Consider the following 24445-nt stretch of genomic DNA (forward strand, 5'->3'; position numbering starts at 1 on the left):
AGGTCCTCTTTTTCCATGCACCCTCCAAGTAGAGAAGATCAAGGTGGCACCATTGACCTAAAAACTCGGCTTTGGCTTCATCAAAGGCCACAACCACTCATCGGCTGGGAGCCTTACTGGGTGGGGGATCTGGCTATCCAGGTCGATAAATGGCTGGACCCTAATCCACTTGTCGGCTAGGACCCTTTCTGGATAGGGGATCTGCCACAGTTGCTCTGGCCAAGGCGGCCGAGGGTGGCATCTTTCAATGACTTCTGGGATAGTTTCGTCGAGTATGTACCAAGGTACGAACTCTTTGAGAATCTCTTCGATGTCCTTGAACAAGTCATCCATTGCTGTCATGGTGTCGGGCAAGTTTATCAGTTTAATGCACATATTTCTCTAAATGAATATTTGGTCTACAGGAAGGTACAATTTCTCTAAATTGGCGCAGACTATGAGAAGTTTAGTCAATACCAGACTTATCTGCTTTTTGACAGCTTTCTCCAAAGCTATACGCTTGTGACGAACTTTACCTTACCCACAGGCCCGGCAGAAAGGTATTATGTTCTGAACCCCCTTCCCACAAGATGTAAATGGCACTGGAATTTGCCATCTTTACAGAACCTAGCTAAGTGAAACTTACATCACTTTTGGCAGCAGCAGCAGCTTTTCAAGAAATTCTCGATTCCCTCCCCATAGCTTTCAACCACGCAGACCTGTTATGGACCCACATATTGCAACACACTTGCATTTGCTAACTTTAGGCGACAAGTCTATCTAAAAGGAGAGCCAAGGCTGGCGAGGACTGGGGCCTCTCCTTATGCTTGCATGGGTAATTTTGTTGGTTCAAAATGCGGAAACAATGCACTCAGGGAGGGGGAGCGGGTGTTTTAGGGACTCCTTCCCCACCCAATGGTACATTCGCCCTCCCTGTCGCTACATGCATGCGACCAGTAGAATTATATGTCTCTTTGCACTTAATGCAAAGCATAAAACTGACTCTGACCTTAAAGGGAGGGGGTCGTCGGAACTGCGTTCAAAGGTCGTATGGGACCCATACAATCAATGTAAACAGTGTGTCCAAGGAATATTGGCATTGATGAAAGTTAAAACATGTCTATCATAATGCACATTGTAAAATTTAAATGTCGCAGCTATATTGACGTGATGCATCTACAAATTGTACATGAAAGACATTGTTTGTAAACAAAAAATTCGCACAAGCGCAGTTCCAACGACCCCCTCCCTTCAAACACTTGCAGAACGTTGCCTTTCTTCAAATTGAATATAGATTTGCTTTAGAGATACATGTGAAGGAATATAACCAACAGATTATCAAAAAAGGAAAACAAAGAACGATGAAGTCCTTGTAGTAACACAGTGGAATGTATAACAATGGCAAAATACTGTTCTTGTTTACATACCTTCCTTTACTCGTGACCGTGTGGAAATAAAGGGGCCGGCACTTTCAAGCCTAATGTCATTAGCAACCACTTCTACCGATTCGGAAACAGTGGGAGCATTGGATATGGGCGGTGCATCTCTACAAATCTCATTCATACCCGAAGATCTTTCAGAGGTACCACCAGAAAATACTGCAATGCAGACAATGTATGGTGAGAACTACGTCGTTTACACTCACAGTTATCTTTGCTATGGTATTAACGAAGCAGTGCGCAGATATTTGGCAACTCTTGTCAAGGTATGTACTATGACAAACAACAGCTATTTAGGAAACGGTTTGCCATTCGTTATATAAGTTATATTATTTGGTTGTTTTTCTTCTGTTGTATACCAAGGAAACAACTCTCTCTTCCAGATCCTGTCATTGTGGTCTTAATTAAATATGTAATAAGGGCCATTGAGGTAGAAAGAGTAATAAAAGTAACAAGTAATGGTGTCCAATATATGCCAAAATTACTACTTTGATTTTACAACACAACATGCCATTCCGAATTCTATTTTACAATTCAACATGCTATTTCACAACACAACATGCCATTCCGAATTCTATTTTACAATTCAACATGCTATTTCACAACACAACATGCCATTCCAAATCCTATTTTACAACTCAACATGCTATTTCACAACACAACATGCCATTCCAAATCCTATTTTACAACTCAACATGCTCTTCCCAATTTCATTTGACAACACATCATGCCATTCCAAATCCTATTTTACAACTCAACATGCTCTTCCCAATTTCATTTGACAACACATCATGCACTTCCAAATCCATTTGACAACACATCATGCACTTCCAAATCCTATTTTACAACTCAACATACTCTTCCAATTTCATTTGACAACACATCATGCACTTCCAAATCCATTTGACAACACATCATGCACTTCCAAATCCTATTTTACAACTCAACATGCTCTTCCCAATTTCATTTGACAACACATCATGCACTTCCAAATCCTATTTTACAACTCAACATGCTCTTCCCAATTTCATTTGACAACACATCATGCACTTCAAAATCCTATTTTACAACTCAACATGCTCTTCCCAATTTCATTTGACAACACATCATGCACTTCCAAATCCGTTTGACAACACATCATGCTCTTCCCAATCCTATTTTACAACTCAACATGCTCTCCCCAATTTCATTTGACAACACATCATGCACTTCCAAATCCTATTTTACAACTCAACATGCTCTCCCCAATTTCATTTGACAACACATCATGCACTTCCAAATCCTATTTTACAACTCAACATGCTCTTCCCAATTTCATTTGACAACACATCATGCACTTCCAAATCCTATTTTACAACTCAACATGCTCTTCCCAATTTCATTTGACAACACATCATGCACTTCCAAATCCTATTTTACAACTCAACATCCCATTCTAAAGCTAGCTCTGCGGAGCAGGGCAGTGTTACTGGCTATCGAACAAGATTCAAAATGGCGGACGCGAAATGGTCCCCTCGCACAGAGAGAGAAATGCGAACTTTGCACAAGTCTAAAAACGCAGCTTAGCACATTGTGTATCTAAACAAAATGAGCGTGCTCGAAAACTAGGATCGATCACGATTATAAATTAAAAATTGGCTGTTTTTGGAAAAGAAACTGCGCGCTGCAATCAGCAGTTTTGTCTATTGTGCACCGTGCGGGGAGGCTTATCGTGAAAGACCGAGATTTACTATATGGCGCATCTGATACGGATATGGTCCCATCGCATAGAGAGATGAAAATAGGCTTTGTGTAAGTTCAAAAGCACAGCTTAGCTCATCGTGCATCTAGACAAGTTGAGCGTGCTCAAAATAGGAGATCGATCACGATTTTGGGTGAAAAAAACCGATTGTTTTCGGTGGAGAAACTGCGCGTTGCAACCAGTGGTTGGTTTTGCCTATGGCGGTCAGCAGGGCTGTGGTGGGAGGCCTTTAGCCGGCAAGGGGTGGACCATTGGGGAGTGGAAAATTTTTGAAAAAAAATTCCCCACAAATTTCATTAAAAATAATCAGCCAAAGAAACTTGAGAAAAACAGATGACACACTTAGGTAAAAGGAAAAAAAATCCGTCAAAAGTTACTTTCTGAAACATTTTTATTTTAGTCTGCATCAGATAGGCCTATACTATGATTCTTTGGCCAAGAGGGGGGGGGGATCTGAAGGGTATAATCGTGGCCAGTAAATGAAGTAACTTTTTTATTTTATAACTTTTTGTTCTGTTTATCATATTTTTTCTTTCACTGAAGTTTGGCATCGTAAAGTAATTCGAGATATAAGATAATGTAAAAATCATATCTGTGATATCGATTGTTAACAACTGTATTGTGGGTCTTTACACTATGATTAATTAACAAGAATTCAACAATTCAGCAGCTTGCATCGGTACATAAAATGGGAAATATTCACCAATTAAACATTACAAATCCATATTTTTCTTTTCAAAATTTCATTTGTACACTTGTCTTGACGGTTGAATACCGTGCGTGTGAAATGCAATAGTGCAGAAGAATACGGATAGCGACATTACAGCGACCTCTATCGGTTGCTATCCACACAGTCTTTCTCTCGAAGTCCGTTCCAACAGAGCTTTGACCCTTGTCTGGCCCCATATTCGTATTTTACATCTCCGCTTGCTGAGGCTTAGTTGTCAGTTGTCATGGCTGCTCGCTGCTTATGATAATCATTGAAATGAATCGATATCACAGATATGATTTTTACATTATCTTATATCTCGAATTACTTTACGATGCCAAACTTCAGTGAAAGAAAAAATATGATAAACAGAACAAAAAGTTATAAAATAAAAAAGTTACTTCATTTACTGGCCACGATTATACCCTTCAGATCTCCCCTCCCCCCCCTCTTGGCCAAAGAATCATAGTATAGGCCTATCTGATGCAGACTAAAATAAAAATGTTTCAGAAAGTAACTTTTGACGGATTTTTTTTCCTTTTACCTAAGTGCGTCATCTGTTTTTCTCAAGTTTCTTTGGCTGATTATTGTTATTGAAATTTGTGGGGAATTTTTTTTTCGAAAATTTTCCACTCCCCAATGGTCCACCCCTTGCCGGCTAAAGGCCTCCCACCACAGCCCTGCTGACCGCCATAGGCAAAACCAACCACTGGTTGCAACGCGCAGTTTCTCCACCGAAAACAATCGGTTTTTTCACCCAAAATCGTGATCGATCTCCTATTTTGAGCACGCTCAACTTGTCTAGATGCACGATGAGCTAAGCTGTGCTTTTGAACTTACACAAAGCCTATTTTCATCTCTCTATGCGATGGGACCATATCCGTATCAGATGCGCCATATAGTAAATCTCGGTCTTTCACGATAAGCCTCCCACGCACGGTGCACAATAGACAAAACTGCTGATTGCAGCGCGCAGTTTCTTTTCCAAAAACAGCCAATTTTTAATTTATAATCGTGATCGATCCTAGTTTTCGAGCACGCTCATTTTGTTTAGATACACAATGTGCTAAGCTGCGTTTTAGACTTGTGCAAAGTTCGCATTTCTCTCTCTGTGCGAGGGGACCATTTCGCGTCCGCCATTTTGAATCTTGTTCGATAGCCAGTAACACTGCCCTGCTCCGCAGAGCTAGCTTTAGAATGGGATGTTGAGTTGTAAAATAGGATTTGGAAGTGCATGATGTGTTGTCAAATGAAATTGGGAAGAGCATGTTGAGTTGTAAAATAGGATTTGGAAGTGCATGATGTGTTGTCAAATGAAATTGGGAAGAGCATGTTGAGTTGTAAAATAGGATTTGGAATGGCATGTTGTGTTGTGAAATAGCATGTTGAGTTGTAAAATAGGATTTGGAATGGCATGTTGTGTTGTGAAATAGCATGTTGAATTGTAAAATAGAATTCGGAATGGCATGTTGTGTTGTGAAATAGCATGTTGAATTGTAAAATAGAATTCGGAATGGCATGTTGTGTTGTGAAATAGCATGTTGAATTGTAAAATAGAATTCGGAATGGCATGTTGTGTTGTGTTGTAAAATCAAAGTAGTAATTTTGGCATGGATTGGACACCATAAACAAGTAATGATGCATGCTCCTACCAGACAACAAATTTATACTTTCTCTTGTAACGTGATACTCTCATGAAACAATCAAAATTATCCTGGCGTAGCTTCACCTTTGTGGAGAAATATGCAAGATTAGGTCTACAGCCAAAAAGTTGCAGGCCTTCACTTATATTCCGCATGAAGCATTATACTTATATGTTGACAGTGCAAAAGAGTTGCCAAATCTACAGAATTGCAATGGTGAGATGAACACAAAAAAATAATCGGACAATCCATATACTGAATGTACTATATATACTGTTCAGCTATTCCAAAGAACACAACAACCTTGCATTCCAGCTTGCTTCTGAGTCTGAGTACCCTCGTATAGTTTGTCTCTACACTTTCATGGTTTATACTGTGTATCGTAGGTGAGATGACAGGTATAGTGTATGGTCAACACAGCGCAGTACCGGTGATAACCTCAGATGTTCATGAGTGACCTTTTAAGAACTTTATCATACTATATTTGCATAAGGGGTTCTACATTTATATATAAGTGAACTGGATATTTTCCTCCAGGAAGCTGGATATACCAGCCCCGTTGTTAACCCATGTTCTCCAGTTGGATTCTCTCAAGAGTTGACTGCGAAGTACCTCTTTGATGCGCACTGCAGCAAAGGAAATGAAGCCCGGAGGGCATGGGGGTCAGAGGTCACTCTGCCTCCAGGTGTTCCAGAAAACTCAACTTTCACCCTGGAGGGAAGCAGCAACACGGAACAGTGTAAGACAGAGATTCAAAAACTGTTCAACACCAGTGCTTACCTATCCGTCTACAAACCACCTGTAGCTGGACAGTTCTATGTAAGTTTGCCTTAATCTGTTATAAGCAGGATCATCAAATATGACAGTAAGAGCAAGACGCTTATTATATATAAGTAAATGTAAATACCAACATATGTTTGTTTCATAACACAAATGCACCGTTATTGGTCACAAATGCACAATTATTAAAGCTATGCTGGCGCATGGAGAAAGAAAAACAGTCTTTTCAAAATGACAAAGTAGTTGTTCAGTTGTTCCATTTAATTTAACATTTTCGATGTGTACTCACATCATCATGGTTGAAGTCATATGCAAATGTGAAGACAATGTGAACACGTTCAAGTGGTGACTTTTCATTAATCATTAATCAATTTGATTTCTGAAAGTTAACAAAAAGACGAATGACCATCTCGCTCTTTTTTCTTTAAAGGCATATTAATTATTCGACAATATTTAACTTAAGATTTGTTGAATTAATGTTCAACATGTTATGAATTTATCGCATGCTTGAATATTCATCGTATCATTTTATTGCAGGCTTTCAGCACATTCTTTTATACGGCTACTTTCCTGAATCTCACCACCGATGTGAATCTTACGGACTACACAACAGCAATTCACGATTTGTGTGGCAAGCCATGGAGTGAGGTACTGTGGAGACAGATAGCGTCATTAATGTCTGATAATTCAGGGATGCATAGAGTCCAAGAAGCTGCTTCTTTTTGTGTAATATTGTTCCTCATAATACAACTAAAAAGGTTTTCTCATTTCCTCTAAATACCCAACTGTTCAGGGTTGATAACATCCGTTATTTCTGCCTGATTTCAAATTTGTTTCCCGGTCGTTTTAAAATTCTTCGATACTTTTATGTTCCTTATATTGCTGTCTATAGAATGACCTATTGTACACACCTCTACTTTTTTAGTTCTTGTCCTTTTTCTGGGCACGAGTTCATTGTTTCGGTGAGGTGATCCAAATTCGTGTTTAGTTTCAAATTCAAACTTTGCTGTCAGAATAACCGCTTACAACAGTATTTATAAGCAGATACAAGTCCCTTGGCGGGCAGCACTGTGGCACAGGAAACATTTTCGAGAAGTCGAGAAGTAAATAAAGTGTCAGCGGTGCTTAAATTGCACGACCGGCTGCCGCCCACTGGTTTTAGACACCGATATCTCTACAACTATATGAGTTGATGTAGAAGATTGGGAGATCCAATCCCATAGCAATATCTATATTTTCACCATGGATGTAATATCTAGAATTTTATGATAACGTCACCTAAGCTACCTGAAGCATAGTAGAGCCATGATAACATTGGCACGATCTATGCAAGAGAGTGTGTATGTTTGCATGTTTGATTATAAATCTTTCCTTGTGAGGAGATAATATGAAACAAAATTTCATCCTGAGCCAAGTTATCAAAAAATAGTTTTGGAGGTGAGGGTGTCGCTGCTTTGCATGACGACATCTTTTCAAGTTGAGCTAGTAAGATCGGATCAAATCCAATAGAATTATTACTATACTACTGTATTACGAAACTAACGTCAAGTGAAACAGTTTGTTGGCAACACTTCTTCTCAATATTATTGAGCAACTCTCGTTTCTCACCTGTAGAAAATTGCTTCTTGCATTAATAACATGTTTTGAGAAACGTTTATATTGATAAGTGCAAGGCGTGTAAGATTGGTGAAACCAGAAACGTTATCTAGATTTGCATTCAGAAGTCAATGGTAAAACATGGACAAATAGCATACATTTGTAACTTCTTGCTGCCATTTTCATGTCTATCTGTTTGTTATTACACTAGAGCAAGCACACAACAAAGTTTGAGAACACGAATAGTATTTACGGTTCCGCCCCGAAATATGCCGGCTGCCGAATAGACAGTTGCTAGGAAACTAGACATTTACGTGTAAGATAACAGAAAACAAGTTGCATTCAGAGAAGGACAACTCACTCAACCTTCTCCTTTCACCAACAAACACAACAGGAATCGTACTATTATGAAAAAATACCTGTAAAATAAAGGCGAGATAGTTGAAGAAACTGCTAAGGCTTACAAATGACAGGTAAATTGGAAAACGGCAAGCAATATCTGACTGTAATTATACTGACATATCCCTGGTGATGTCAATTACGGTAACACTGATACGGGTGTGCTCCTTAAGAAGTGCTGTTTAAAGACAATGCGACAAAACCTCGTCGGTATTTTGAGTGAAAAATACTATATAAAGATTTAGATACTGATACCGATAAACGCATTGCGCTCATCTCATGAGTATTGTCGTACCCTGATGAAACATAACAAATACGAAAATGCACTCAATTTTCAGGCGAGCGAAATCTCTGAAGCACTTGATGGACATGAAGCATGTAAAAACAAATGTTACCCTGTACAAAGCTACCATTGAAGCTTCGTTTACCAATTGATTATGTGAAATCAATCATGACATATACCTCTGGGAGATTTGAGAATTACATACCAGCGGAAATATAATATTTTGTAGAAATAAAAACCTAGTGGATTACGTTGTCACTGAGTGTGTTTAGTACGTACCCTTTGTTCCTAACTGATAGACACACTTTTACATGATTTACTAAATTACTCAAGTCGGCTGGAGTTGGATCCTGCAACTTAAAACAGTTCCTGGAGGAATTACAAAGTATTGCATCCACTGAAAATAATACTTTTGGGAATTAACTCACAGTCCACACAATATTAAATCAGGGTTACTGATAGTAAGCCTGATTGAATAGATTAATTTCCAAATCTTTTTCTGTTTGGTGCTGGAGCACTGCACATGTTGACACATGTGAGCTAATGTCGTAGTGATGTTGACCGTCTGTCTCTCTGTCCGTGTGTGTGTGTGCGGGAGAGAGTGCCTATTTGTGTGTCTGTCTGTTTACATGATAACTCAAAATCGCCCGAACAGATTCAAGTCAGATTTGGTAGATAGGTATCATATGCTAATCACAAGTTCTGATTATATTTTGGTTAGTGTGGCTTGCATATTGATGAAGTTATGAAATATCATTTTTTTTCATATAATGGTTTCCTATGAGACAGTAATGACAGCGTCGACATATTCATACTGCACAAAATTTCATGCAACTTTATGATGATTCTGTGAATGTCACGTGATATTACTCCAAAATTACGGCATTAAATTTGATTAAAATGTGCTACAGATGTTGATCTGACAGATATCTAATTGTCCCATGAAGCCGTGTCAATTTAATAAACAGCTCATTTGCATATTAAATGAAGCTCTGTAGTTAGTGATTTAACTCCGAGAGTACTGTGCGAAAGTTGATGAACCCGACTACATATAATGATCTTACAGATATCTGATTGTTCTGTGAAGCGTACTACTATGTAATGAACGTGATGTAAACTACGCGAGCACATTCAGTTCATATCTGGTCTTTTCTTGCCATGTGAGGAGACAAAACTAAACTTATACTTTTAATACTTGCATACAATTAAATGTAGATGTACATGTAAAACAAAAAATAGATAATTGCTTCCCCATCCTTGCTTTGCCATATTATTAAAGGGGTACTGGTTTTCAATGCTTCACTGATCAGAAATTTTTGCTTCTTGCAGGTTCAAACCATGCCATCCGCCAGGAAAGACATGCTGCATGCAGAATGTTTTCGATCCATGTTCTGTTACTTGTTTTTAACTGACCCGATGTCCTATGGCTTCACCGAGGAAACATGGAATATTAGATTTGTTGGGGATGTAAGTCTGTTACGTTAAAGAGGCACTACCACTTGGTAACATTTTTAAAACACATTTTTTTAATGCCAACGGTCGATATTTGATGTGGCGACTCCGCGCGGATCGCGAGATATCGATAAAAACATGTCATTTCCCGAGCGTATTTTTCACATCCCGAAGTTTTACGATCGTTTCTGGTTATGACCCGAAATCCCCCGAAAGTGTGTTGTTGTGCTGATTGACAATATTCTAAGGAGTCCAAAAACGTTCGAATGACGCAATTAATTTACCTCCTACTGCGATGACTTTATATACATCATGATCAATGCCTTTACCTCTGGTAATTCTTTTTTAAAACTTCTCCTTAGTTTTTGTCGTTTTCATTATTCTCAATCAGTTGTATTTAATTTTAAAACAATACCACATAGATATCAGTTTTTACGTGTAAAATATTAGTTGCCTCTGATGACTACATTTTGTCGTCTGCCACACAGTTACGCGTGGTTCGATACATAGTGGCCGCCGCGTGGTATGCGCGCATACCACGCGGCGGCCACTATGCATACTATGTATCAACCGCACCTATCTGTGCTAGTCACCTATGCAAATTCTGGTGGAATCAGCAAGCTTTGTTTTTTGTTTTTTGCCGAGTCAGTAGGACTCGGCTTTCTCCCATGGGACATGACCGCTCACCGACGCGAGTGGTACTGCTGTGGCGTACAGCAGCGTCAGCGTAGACTCGTACTCCATAGCTTAGTTGACAATGGCCCAAGTGCCGAACGTTCTATGTTCGGAAGCTGAATTCAGGTGGGCCACCGGAATTCAAACTTTAACTTTTTTGAGGACATGTTTTTATCGATATCTTGCGATCCGCGCGCAGTCGCCATGTCAAATATCGACCGTTGGCATTAAAATAATATGTTTTAAAAATGTTACCAAGTGGGAGTGCCTCTTTAAGCTTATGAACTGAAATAAAGTACTGTACAGACAGTCGGACCCTTGGAAGTATGTTGAGCAGTCTGGATAACACAGCAGTCAAAACGTATGGCCAGTTGGTCATATCCCTGTCAACAGAAAACAACGTCTGTTGCCAAATCATATATGCGCACAAATGTGCATACATGCACTTGCAGTAACTACTACTGGGCATGGGAAAGTCGCTGTCAATGTAATTTATTATGTTACATACAAAGGGATCCTTGTAATGTTGTAAAGTCAACCTTTTGTGTTCCTAGAAGTTGATGATCCTGTGCAAACAACCAAAAACCTTGCACCATCAAATAATGGTACATTGCTTTTCCATGTGAAATTTGTAACTCCCATGACTCTGCTGAAAGTAGTGGGTGTAAATGTAAAATGAAGATTCACTATTTGACGCAGTACTTCCCATGTCTGGAATTCTGAAATGTTAACACTTCATCTAGATTCCCCAACTGCTGCTAGACTTGTCAAGTTTATATAGATTTTTACATTATTGATTTCAGATCGGTGGTACAACAGTTGGATGGGCACTAGGACTCATGTTGAATGCTACCAATATGATACGGTCGGAAGACGTGAAAGGCCAAGCTATATCTTCTGGTGCATACGCTGGTCTGATGGTGTTGTTCTGTATCATTCTCATTGTAGGATTGGTTACTGCATTGTGTTCACGCAGAGATTGATACAAATATGGCTAGTCTGTATCAAAACTTGATAATATATGTGCATTTATTTAGCATTTATCTTTATATTTTTCTGTTTCTAAAATGGATGTGATTTTAAAAGTAATCAGATTTAAATAAACAGGACTTTTTATCAGTATAATACCACAAGAACCACAAAGTCCTGTTGTGTAAATGATTTTGACAAAAAAATCAACTCGTAGGCTACTATTGTTCTGGACTCTTCTGTAATCCAGTCTTCACGTGTCCTCTCTCCGTATTTTCACATAGGTATTACAGTAATAAATGACACTTTAAACGTGACAGACAGTGAACAATGATTTTCTTTATATAAATTGTTTTTATCTTTTACAACAGGCTGTCTGAGGTAACAGCACTTGTTGCTAAGTGAATTGTTACAAAATAACCAACCAGAGCCAATATTGGATAATATTGCTAGGCAAATTGACGTCTATATGTAAATCATGGTGTATATTGTCCTTTTGCCACATTCAAACATTTGGTCTTGGCCTGTCTGTAATGGCCCTGGATATAAATTGATTTATTGCAAAATTGCTACCTGGCAGCCTTATTGGATCATATTAGAAACAGGTTGATGTGGATATGTACGTCATTTAATTTAGGCTCTGTGACAAAAGGGCTTAAAGATACATTTCTTCTTTTCAGTATAATTACCATTAAAGTCTATCACGTCCTTACAAGAAAAAAAATTCATAACTTTTCTAAGACTGCACTTAGGTAATGATTTACTAGCAAAATCATCTTCCTTGTGATTCGCTTTTGAATTTTGTCACTACATCATGTTCTGATTTCATTCCTTCCACTTGTCAGTAAATAAATAAACAGAAAAAACAAACATAATTTTGGATGTTTGTGCAAACTTCGCAATGACGTCTCCAACTTGTCATTCTCTGTGTGATCCTGGAATGCAAATATTAAATAAGTCACCACAATGCGTGAGAAAAAACCTTGACATTGCGTATTTTCAAAACAGAATTTTATTTGTCCAATAATAGGAGATTGACGCCATTGTACATTTGGAAGAAAAATAATTCATCATGATAAAAGAAAGAAATTCCAGCAAAGTTTGCATGATGATGAAGAGTCAGATGATGTAATGCTGAGAATGAAAGTCATTCACAATCTCACAGTGAACAGATCAGTATCAAATCTGACAGTCCACTGAGTTCTTTAGGTCCTGCACCTCCTGAACAAGTAGGTCTGACCTTTTCAACAAGATGATTACTATTGTAAATCCAGAGACTTATGCAAAGAATGTCTTTACTTTTTGCCCTTGAACCAGAAGACTTTTCATGCACAGCCTTTTGCTTCAAATCTTCTTTATCTTGATCAATTACGATGTTTTGGGTTTCTTGAACTGAAAGCTTTTCAATGGATCATCTTGTCTTCTCTTCTGCAAGACGGAAATAAGACTTTCCATGTCACATATTTGAAATAGGACAGCTTCTTAACTAGGATATTCAGAATTTAGTTCATTTTAGATACAGAGTTGTAATTTTCCTGTACACAAACGATTGTTAACTCATGCTATCGTGATCCCCTCCTTTGGAATGTATTATTGAAAACAGAATCCTATTGATGATGAATTTGTAGCTTTTGTTTCACCGTTTAAAGTCACTGATTGGGAGTCAGCAGGCAAGATTTGCAAAGTCTGAACATACCACTGCTTTGAGTGCGTCTTTCTTTCCTTGGCTGGGTTTCTGGTCTGAGTATCTCTTTCTCTTCTTCCTTTTTGGCATAAACTGCTTCAGAGTACGTGGAACTGGAGATAAGTAACACAAAATATTTATATATTAATACAATTGAAGAAGTACATGCTAAAAATTTTGAAAAGTCATGACTTTAATGAAATGCAAGCCAGACAATGTTCGGACTGTTGATCAACAATGTCAACCACTGGATAAAGTTTTCTGTGAAAATTGTTTCATGTATTCAACACATGCAGTTCTGTCTGCAAAAAACAAAAACATTTAAGTAATCTACAACCACTGTCATATGAAACATAGTATGTTGACTGCGGCTGTAATGTGGTGGTAAAGATTACAATGTGCACATATTCTGTACCTACCTAAATACTCCGGTACGTGTCTGAGATGTGACTGTACTTTGGCTGGGTGTAATGCTTTGTCATGTCGTAATAACTGTAGATCACGAGGATTATCTTCAAAGTATGTCCGTAATTTCTGTGAGTTCAGAATCTCTGCCTTTATTTCTTGTAATCTAGCCTCTTTGACGGCTACCCTGGTTACAGCTCTCATGGCATCCTACAAAAAAATAAATTGCAACCTCGAGTACGTTAAGGCGAGGCTCGAGAAATTTCTTATGAATATGCAAATTAGAACTAATAAATATTCATGTTTCCACGAGCGCGCTAAGCACGATTCAACTGGATCGCGGACGTGTACTATGTGCTGTGCGAGTGTAGCCTTCGAGGCTTCAGCTCACGTGGGCAAGAGACCCAAACCGGGAGATTTTGAACGGCTGTTTATGCCAACCAACTTCACCGTTTCGGTCTTTAGCATATCCAGAGCCAACGAAGACTTTTACATATTGAAATGAACGCAGTTACACGAAGGATATTGTGGCTATGCCATTATGGTTGCCGCCATCAGCACATGTTGATCCCTTATGTGGCCCGCCACTTGTTTTCGCCATCATTCATCAAGGACAGACTCAGGTGTTTTTGCAAAAACTGGTTGTCACTACTCACGACGTGTACAAAAAACCGTCAGAGACAAAAGCAAGATAAAGTATTTTCTCGATCTCCAGAACTGCTCTCGCAGCGACGCGATTGCTGAATGTGTGCTGAAATTGACGCGACCGCCTCGTTACTAGGATACAGTCAGCTGTCTCTACCCATAAATCATTGCATATGGTCCCTGGATGGGCTTCCCCAGGGGTCTGCATAGGGCCTCCCCGGGCCGGCTGGAGTCCCAAATTACGAAACGAAAAATGCCAAAATCCAGCCGCTAAACATATTATTTTTTTAAATCGCTGATTTGAATATTATATTGACATGTTTGTCAGTATCATGCTGACAATTCTTTATCCCAGAAAGCAAGTACAGGCACAGTTTGACCCCAATTACACTCGTTTTGGAGGTCGTCCGTCAAGGGTCAGCTGATATTTTGTGGCGAGTCATTAATACAAGGGTGAAATTTCTTACAGTATAGGTCGCACTAGTGATGGAAAGTGGGGTTAACGCGGACAATGTGGTTGTTTACAGGATTTGGGGGAGTCTAGCGGCTGGATTCTGTGCTCGAACTGACAATACAATTTTCGAACCAAAAATACCGTTATTTAGTAAAATTAATAATTATTTCGGGGATTTCATCAACATAATACTATTTTGCGGAGTCGTGTTTTATAAAATACATATACAAAGTTTGACTAATACGGAAGGATGTGTCGATTTAGCCAGTAAAACCGAAACGCATCCGTCAATAGAGGGCGCCCTTGCGGGAGCCGTGCCTTAACATACTCGAGACAACGGTTTGATTATTGGACTGAAATTGTCATCCGTGCACAAAAACACAATAGTTTATCTTGAATATACATTTGCTTTCTTGCCTTGCTTGTAAAAATAACACTTTTTGTACAACTGGACAGTTTCAACTGTTTTTGCTTTAAGTCAGAATGAATGATACCATTCATTGAAAGAGACTGACATAAAAATTTGATGCACCATTGCTAGAGCTTACATATCAGAGAATGGGTTCTTGTTCACTGACACTGCACAGTGATGTGTGATGTAAATCTGTTTTTGGAGCAATTTTACTTAGGAATAAATAAACTGACAATGTGATCTAAGAAATAGCATTTGCATGATTAATTGATGAATGAGAGAACTAAAAAGTAACCCAAGAATGGGGTTTTGTGTACGTTTGATAACTCACCTTTGCCCTGTATCGAAATCCTTCAATTTCGTCCATCTTGAACTGATAGGGTTTCACAGTTGGGACATCACCATCTTAAAGACAGGTGAGACGAAAATGACACTTAAGAATTTGTAATCACTGTCTCTTTCATCTGATGTCCTCTGCTAGCTGAGCTCAAGTAGTTTTGGAAATGAGGTAGCATTTTGTTCTTGGGGATTGTTAGACTCCAAAAGCTGTCATTACTGCTTATAATTATTGACCATTGGTGAACCTGGTGCTTTTTGGGTAATAAGGTCAAACAGTGGTTCAAAATAAAGCAGACAATAGATCCTGGTAGAAGTTTGGGAAACATGATTAGAATTCGACAAAATATGAATAAAAGCTGGTTTTAGTAGACTTTGTTGGGAAACACAGGCCAACGGTGGTACATTGAAAAGAATGACTGAGTCAATGTGATGCGTAGCATACACAGATGATCACATCAACTGGAACTCACCAGAGAGGGCTTTTTCAGCTTCCTGTAAAAGAGGGATCTCACTGTAATTTACAAATGATAAAGCTGTTCCTGTCTTGAACCCTCTGGCAGTTCTGAAAAATGGATACAAGGAGACGCACAATCATTCTCAGACTACATTTCAGATACTATTTGCCCTATTTATTAATCAGTACATGTTAAACTTTCAGTGAAACTTAAAATTGTTAGCAACAACTCTTGTAATCTATGTGCTCAAATTTCTATAGACCTGGCAGTTGCTTAAATCTTGCATGTGAACAAGAAATAACACTATTTTTTAGCAGCTACTGCTGTTACTTGTAAAATATCAAATAGTTTTAATGGAAAGTTGCATCAACACCATGCAAGATTGACCAAAAATGCATCATGGATAAATTTATGTTGAATTTCTTGCTTTTAGCAACGAACGGGTCATTGATATCAACACAGTACATTTATGAACTGAAAACCTTTCACTGACCCTGTTCATACAAAACTCAGAAATGTTTCTGTAAGTTCTTTATTTCTATTCAACATCTTGTTGCTGATTATTCTATCACTGAATCAACAGAACTCAGATGATAGAAAGTGGAGTAAAAAGGAACATCGAATCTGTTACCTGCCAACTCTGTGAATGTATGCATCCACGGTAGGTGGGAAATCAAAATTCAGCACATTGGCAACATTCTGGAAGTCTATGCCACGTGAAACACCATACTCTTTGTCTTTTTTGTATTTGCTTCTGTAGACGTAACAGAAAAAATTCTGTTTAGTTTCGTGGTGAAGGTTTTGTATGAAATTTCTGAAGACAACACAATATCCCTTGTTCAAGAGTAACCAGTACAGCAGTCAGTGCTGTAGTTCCTATTGTTACACACTGACATCTTCAGGGAGGAAAGGATTTCTAAAAATCTGCAAATATTTTCTGTGAATGGACATACTTCTTCCATTGATCGGAGTGTGGTGTCAGTAAAACATGTTTCAGCAATAATTGTTAACCAGATATGAACTGTAAATGCTCACGTGTTTCATTATATATTGCAGTTACATGTATGTGTAAATTTGAACCTTTGCCACATGTTTGCAACTTCATTGAAAGTATTATGATCAACATAATGAACATAATTCACCACAGATTAACTCTATAGGTCATTAAGTATTGAAATATGTAATTAGCTGAAAAAAATATTAATTTCTTTGACTGCTGTCATTGTATCACCACTTTATATAGCAAGTGTAATTGCCTTTGGTCAAGTCCTTCACACTATATATTCCAAACTTTGAAAGCTCATTAGATATGCAAACTATAAATTAGCTGACATGAAAACTTAAATGCGAAATGACTTCCAATATTGATATAACCTGGTATGTACATAGCATGTTATGCCAATTTTGATCAAATAAATCCAAGTATATATCCCTAATTAGGAAAGTTCATTAAATACACAAATTAGGAATTGGCTGAAGCAAAAATGCTTAATGCCTTTCAATAAAGTTAGCCTACATAATAGTATCTTTAATGTACATAGCAAGTTTCATCAATTTTGGTCATGTAAATTCAAATATATATCCCTAATTTCAAAAATTCATTAAATATGCAAATTAGGAGCTGCATGAAGTAAAAATGCTTAATGACTTTCAATAATGTCATATCATAGTATCTTTAATGTACATAGCAAGTTTCGTCAACTTTGGTCTTGTCAATACAGATAAATATCCCTGATTATGAAAGTTCATTAAATATGCAAATAAGGAATTGGCTAAACTTCAAATGCTTAATGACTTTCAATAATGTTCTATTATAGTATCTTTAACCCTTTTCCTGCCAGACAGTAATAACTGCATCACTTCCCCATTAGCCAAGTCAGTAAAAGCGGTATTGAGCCAAAACATAACGTATTTTCACCCACTTGGCTTGGTATGTTAGAGCATCTTTTGTCCCAAAAAAATCAACTTTACAGTATTATGTTTTCAACAGCCTTCAAATGTACGGTATTATGTTAAATACATCATGTGGAATACGTTGTGTTTCATTATTTTAACCATCTTGACCTGGTGGTGAAATATGGACTTGGCAGGAAAAGGGTTAATGTACATAGCCAGTTTCATCAACTTTGGTCTCGTCAATTCAGATAAATACCCCTAATTAGGAAAGTTCATAAAATATGCAAATTGGGAAATGGCTGATGTAAAAATGCTTAATGACATTTAATCATAGTCTATCATAGTATCTTTAATGTACAAAGCAAGTTTCATCAATTTTGGTCATGTAACTTCAAATATATAGCCTTAATTTCAAAAGGTCATTAAATGTACAAATTGGGATTTGGATGAAGTAAAATGCTTAATGACTTTCAATACGTTAAATCATAGTATCTTCAATATGCATACCAAGTTTTGTCAATTTTGATCAAGTAAATCCAGATATATACTCTTAATTAGGAAATTTCATTAACATGCAAATTAGTAATTATCTTTCAGGTCACCCCTTAATATCTTTCAAAGCTGATATATCTTGGTGTGATCAACATTTGTAGCGAATCTCATCAAATTGTGTGCAGTCGTTGTCAATATATATCAGTTTTTTCTAAAATCATTAATTATGCAAATGAGCAAAAAGTAAGCAAGCCACAACCACCAAAAACTAATCAGTTCTTGCCATTTGCAAACTGAATCTATGTACCAGATTTGATTCTGATCTGATGAGCAGTTTTTGAGATATTGAGTACACAGCCAGACAGACAGACAGACAGACAGACAGACAGACAGACATCGCTGCGACATATGCCAACGTGTGTCAACACGTGAGCAAAAAAGTGTAGCAGAAGCTATCTGAAGCAGTAACGTACCAAGTGTATGCATGATAATATTCACACATTCATTGACAGGGTATCTGAAGCAGTAACATTGTACCAAGTGTATACATGATAACATTCACACATTCATTGACAGGGTATCTGAAGCAGTAACATTGTACCAAGTGTATGCATGATAATATTCACACATTCATTGACAGGGTATCTGAAGCAGTAATATGGTACAAAGTGTATGCGAAAAGCCAAAAGTTAAAGCCTAGTTACACAACCTCAGAAATAAATCTCTGAAACTTACTTTTTCTCTTTTTTCTTTGTTTTCCTCTTATCCCTTTGATCACTGTCTGTTTTCTCATCACTGTCCATGGCAGGTACATCAAATGCATTTTCATCAGCTGCAATCACTATGTTGTAGAACCCTTCATTGAATTGGTTGACAATGTGGCACCTGGAGCTAACTGGTAGCTCAGAATTGAGAACACAGGCTGGGATGGAAAACTGTTCAAGAAACAGCTTTAATCTGAAAATTCAAATACATGTAAAGATGTCATGTACAGTAAAATCATACAGAACTACCATATTTGTCTGAGTAAATGGTGTATGTAGATGCTTACCTGTAACATTTGTCCAAGGAGTTGACAAAAACAATTGTTTTCCCTCTGATTAATCTTAATTTGATTAATGTGTAAATTAGTAGAAATTTGTCATCTTCTTTGCACTTGATGTGGTATTGGGTAAGTCTGTTGCTTTCTGGTAGCTGTGATTCTTCAAGCTTCAGGATAACCTTGAAGAGGGAAAGCGAGAAAGAGAGAAGAGTGAGTAGATAAAAGGATATCTGGATGGAAGGGTGGATGAATGAGAGAGTGAGTGAGTGTGTGTGAGAGAGATAGCTTTTCTATCTCTGAACAGATTTAAACACAATAAAGGCAACAGATTTACAATGTGGACTTCATTCACATAAAGGGGAGAACTTGCTGAAATAATGCATCAACAGAGACCCTGTACGATGGTTGATTGCCAGATGGAGAAACTGAACAAGATTGCAAATGCTTGCACACTTAACTACCCCTAGCAGTTCATGAAGAGGCAAGTATGTCAACATTTCATTCACGTTTCTTACCAGCAAAAGAAAAGGTCACAGGTGGTGAACTGGTAGTTCCTTACTGTTCACAACATTCCTTTTTCACAAGGTGCATCTGGGTTTTAACACCAAGGGATAGCAAACATTTTACAGTAGCCCCTAAAACATTTACCTCATCTACTTCAGACAAGCTATAGGACAGTGCATGTTATATATTTTTTATCACAAGGTTGACTGATGCATTTCAGCAACTCCAGTCTTTCAGAAGGATAAGAGTGAGCTCTCTTGAACAGTTTTGAATACACAATCAAAATAATATGACTTGCTTTAACTGGGTTGGAATTTGAGTTTCAAGGTGAAATTTTGTGATTTTATATAATCTGTGCCATATGACAACTCCAAACAGGTCACTTGGCAAGATAAAAGCTTGTATCCACACACTGAGCTAATAAAGAGAAATGTGGTCACAAAAGTAAGTTGTCTTCAAATTTTACCGGATTGTGGAGAATGAGTTTCTTCAAAGATAAGACATCATCACCCAAAGTTGCTGACATCAGAAAAGCTTGATAAATTTTCGGTAGGTGGTTGAGCAGTGATCGCAAATCATCCTCATAACCAAAGGAAAACAGTAAATCCGCTTCGTCAATAACCAACATTTCTAAGGAATTCTGCAAGGCTAAATTCTTCGCTTGAATGTGAGCAAGGACTTTGCTTGGTGTGCCTACAACGATGTCAGGCTTCTCCATCAGTAAAGGCCTATAATCAAAACAAAACATGGGAGTTTTGAAGACTTGTCAAAAATACAAGTTTACCATGTATTCATACTCTTTATTGTTTATCCAAAAGGCACAAAACAAATGGCATGATGAGGTAGGTACCTATTACTTGGGTTGGAGAGAAGGGAAAGTGCTTTCGTGAAGGGCATAACATCAAAGTCTAAATTTAATGTATCTGGTAAGTCCAACCTACTTATCAAGTATAAAAAACCAAAATTTGACATGTTAAAATTTTCAAAGAAAATTTTGGGATGCACTGTAACACATTGCACTGCAGGGCAGTAATTCAGGACAATGATAGACTTCAACTGACTGCAACAGGACAGACTTCTGCCAGCATTATATGTGAAAGCAGAAAGAATAGACAAAAGGGGGAAAATCCAAACCACTTCACTCAGTTTCAGAATGAACTTTCCTTTCAACTTGATAAGCCTGTTAATTTTTTGTGATATATGCTGATAGAGTTTACATGTTACATGTAACTCTGCTAGCAGTTTCACATGCAGTCAAGTCACCTGTTTCTTCCCCTTACAAATACAGAACAACTGCTTAATATCATTGCTTTGACTCCATCTGTTGCTACACCTGCTGATTCTAGAAAATTGCCAGGACTGTCAATTTTAGGCTTCATATCTTACATCTAAAGTCTATGTGAGACTGTTTATACAAAGAAAACATGGTCTTTTTTGAGACTATCTAAAGGACTTTCCCCAACCCCCAACTGAAGCCGAGCAAAATTGTGTGAATGTTCCTCCTCCTTTCAACTAATTTTAGATGAAATTCACCAAAACCTTTGAGAAAATGTTTCTGCAGACGACATATTAGTAAAGCATATAAACAGAGTAGCTCATTATATTTTGAAACAGAAAGACAGACTACATGTTGCTCACCTGTGTGCTGATAATTCAACTTGTCCAGATACATCCATGCACCTTACATCTCTTGAACAACTACTTGACAAATCCTGTTCCACAAAAAGCAAAATAACCTCTTATCTTTCTTCACTTAATTGTTATTTTGAGTCATAAATTACTTTCTGTGGTAAGATATATTAGATGTCATTTTAAACTCTACTGCAATCATTTCATTTTTTGCTTTCTTGGTATCGTTCATCGACAATGAAAGTTTCAAGTTGGCAAAAAATTGTTTTTGGCTTTGTTCGTGAAGGCCACAAGCCTTGACACGTACACAGAGACTACAAGCAAATACTACAAATCAACTTCTGTATTTCATGTTGACTCATTTACTTTTGCTCCGAACTTTCAAACCACAGGAATACTGAGCTTGTGTACACAGTTGACTGACACTGAGGGCGCTGCTGTCAGCCTTTTGTAGGGCTGATTTGTAATAATGTAAGACTTCCATATTTACTGAACACCATATAAATATTTGTCTGAAAATTTTGATGAAATTTTCAGAAGCTAGACTCACAGGAATGTCAACATTTGGTTCTAAGTGACCACTGGTGTTGTATTTTGCTAAAACTATGAAATAATATGGCAAAAGTTCAAGTCACAAACTGCAGCAATAAATACTAGGTGCAACAAATACAAAATTGTCTGAATTTCTGTAAGCAGCAGCCAATATACCATTTGATAAAACAGCACAACCATGATGGGTGCTCTTTTAACTGGTTAACCAGACCCTTATTCTACAAACCCAAGCCCACTGGCCCACATGACATTATCTTCACATCTAAGAGCAACAGTTTCACCATTACCTTTTTAAAATATGAGTACGAAATTTTCATATTTCATAAAATTAATTGTAGAAGTGCTCTTTAAATAAGTTGAGGGAGATTTTGATTCACAAACTCCCACTGACTTGGCTTTGATCACCTGGCTATACGGATACTGTAAAAGTTGCAAACCTGTATATACTTGTGTGCTTGGTTTGACAATTCCCTGGATGGTGTTAACACTAATGCCCTCACACATTGCTCTCTTGCAGTCTACAAAAAAAAGACGAAGCATATGATTATTTGCTAACAAGTGAGAAACAACATTGTGGTTGGCAATAAAATATGTCATGTTACTGTGTGTGTTTAGGCACTTTCACTTGCAATTTAAAGTATTACACAGCAACAAAATGACTGTACAGTAAGTGCTCAAACTATGGCGTAGATGTACAATCACATACCTACTGTTTACTTGGACAATGCAGAACTACACATTTACAAAACTATAAACCCTTATCCTGCATGGCGGTATCACCTTTCCATCTGTGCAAATTGTTACTAAGCTAAAACCATACATATGTTCACATACCTGGCATAGCCATGTGATAGCAGGTTTTCTATGTTGTCAGGGGCCTTAAAATTTTCAAGTTTTTGTCAAAATGCAACATACATGACATGTTATGACTCACTGCTTTAATCAACTGACCTGATGGTGATACATCAACTTGGCAGGATATTACAAAGGGTTGAGGCTATACACATGTTGTAAGTGTTCTATCCACAGCATATAGTGAAACCTGTGAACGTTAAAACTCCACATTTTGGAAGACACTCATATCAGCTGCTCTACAGCCAGCTCTATCCAATGTTGCAATACACAACCTCTGGCCTTGTAAATTAAACATACCTGTTTGCTAATGATGATCCTCTGAATAACTGGGATGGCAAAAGCTGCTGTTTTCCCCGACCCAGTCCTGGCTCTGGCTAGCAGATCTTTTCCATCTAATGCAAGTGGTATTGCACGTTCCTGGATAAGTGTTGGTTTTGCCCATCCCAATTTGGCTATTGCCTAGAAGTAACAATAACAGTATGGTGTAATAATACTACAAAATGTGTTGAGTAGGGATGCATGCCATTCACAGGCACAGGTGCTTGCAGCATTGTGTCAGTCGGATCTGAGGCCTGATCTGATACAACATGGTTGTGTTGCATCTCAGAGCTTTCGCACAACAGTAGCTTGTGGTTTGATACACCAAGAGCCCCTGAAAGCATTAGAATTAAAGAGAGGCCCTCGCCTTGTATCGAACCACAGGCGACTGTGTTTAACACCATGAATCCAGTGCCTGTGTTAGCTACAGTGTTATAGCTCGAGGTTTTGAGTGGGTATTTGCCAGTTTTGCCGTCCGACCAAAATACCCAAGCACGATCTCGAGCTACAACACTGTAGCTAGTGCCCGCCTGTGTATGCATGCACATTATTTATCAGTGATGGATTTATGGAACATGTGGAAGCTTCACTCATGTTGTACAAAAATGAGACAGGGTGAACTTCGGCTAATACTCGATAGACATCTCAGTAACAGTACCAGCACCTGTGGTATAATGCTGCTGGAACTATTTTGCTCCTCACCACTCAAACTCGCCGGGGAAAGTTTTTGGTTACGGAAATGGTTCCAAATGCAGCACTGGCACCCGGCACCCATTTGTCTCTATGATCCAACTGAGTCAACTACAAAGTTGAAGAACAGCTGATATACATTTTTTTAAATCAAGTTTCTCGATTGTTTACATCTGCACACATCATCGAGTGGATATGATATTGAAATAATAAAGAAAACCTTCAACAGCCTGTCGTCCAGTCCCATTTCATGGAACCGAACATGTGTTTCTTCCACTTCCTCTTCCGCCATTTTCTTGATCCCTCATGTGCTCATCCGGGGCTTTTACAATAACATTTACCGTTTCCCCCAAAATGTCTCGATTACTAAATTTACCCATAATCCTTATCTAAAGTCGAAGGGAATCT

General features: G+C 38.0%; 2 protein-coding genes across 2 annotated transcripts in view; one reads left to right on the forward strand and one right to left on the reverse strand.

The window, feature by feature from the left end:
* LOC139119925 (ectonucleoside triphosphate diphosphohydrolase 8-like) overlaps positions 1-12565 on the forward strand; it is a 30964-nt gene extending 18399 nt beyond the window's left edge. The window contains exons 6-10 of the mRNA XM_070683885.1: positions 1439-1684; positions 6049-6330; positions 6829-6939; positions 9899-10036; positions 11500-12565. Of these exons, the coding sequence (XP_070539986.1) occupies positions 1439-1684; positions 6049-6330; positions 6829-6939; positions 9899-10036; positions 11500-11679 (957 nt within the window). The 3' untranslated portion in view covers positions 11680-12565. The remainder of the gene's footprint in view (positions 1-1438; positions 1685-6048; positions 6331-6828; positions 6940-9898; positions 10037-11499) is intronic.
* Positions 12566-12659: 94 nt separating this feature from the next.
* LOC139119924 (probable ATP-dependent RNA helicase DDX56) lies at positions 12660-24409 on the reverse strand. The gene is made up of 13 exons (XM_070683884.1): positions 24258-24409; positions 23327-23488; positions 22612-22692; positions 21632-21705; positions 20460-20721; positions 19499-19668; positions 19183-19404; positions 16691-16813; positions 16075-16166; positions 15597-15670; positions 13769-13964; positions 13362-13462; positions 12660-13093 (listed from the first exon to the last, which is right to left on the reverse strand). The coding sequence occupies exons 1-13, from the start codon at positions 24327-24329 to the stop codon at positions 13034-13036; spliced, it is 1689 nt and encodes a 562-aa protein (XP_070539985.1). The 5' UTR covers positions 24330-24409; the 3' UTR covers positions 12660-13033.
* Between the last annotated feature and the right edge of the window lie 36 nt (positions 24410-24445).

The sequence above is a fragment of the Ptychodera flava genome, chromosome 20 (assembly GCF_041260155.1).
Source record: "Ptychodera flava strain L36383 chromosome 20, AS_Pfla_20210202, whole genome shotgun sequence".
NCBI classification, from domain to species: domain Eukaryota; kingdom Metazoa; phylum Hemichordata; class Enteropneusta; family Ptychoderidae; genus Ptychodera; species Ptychodera flava.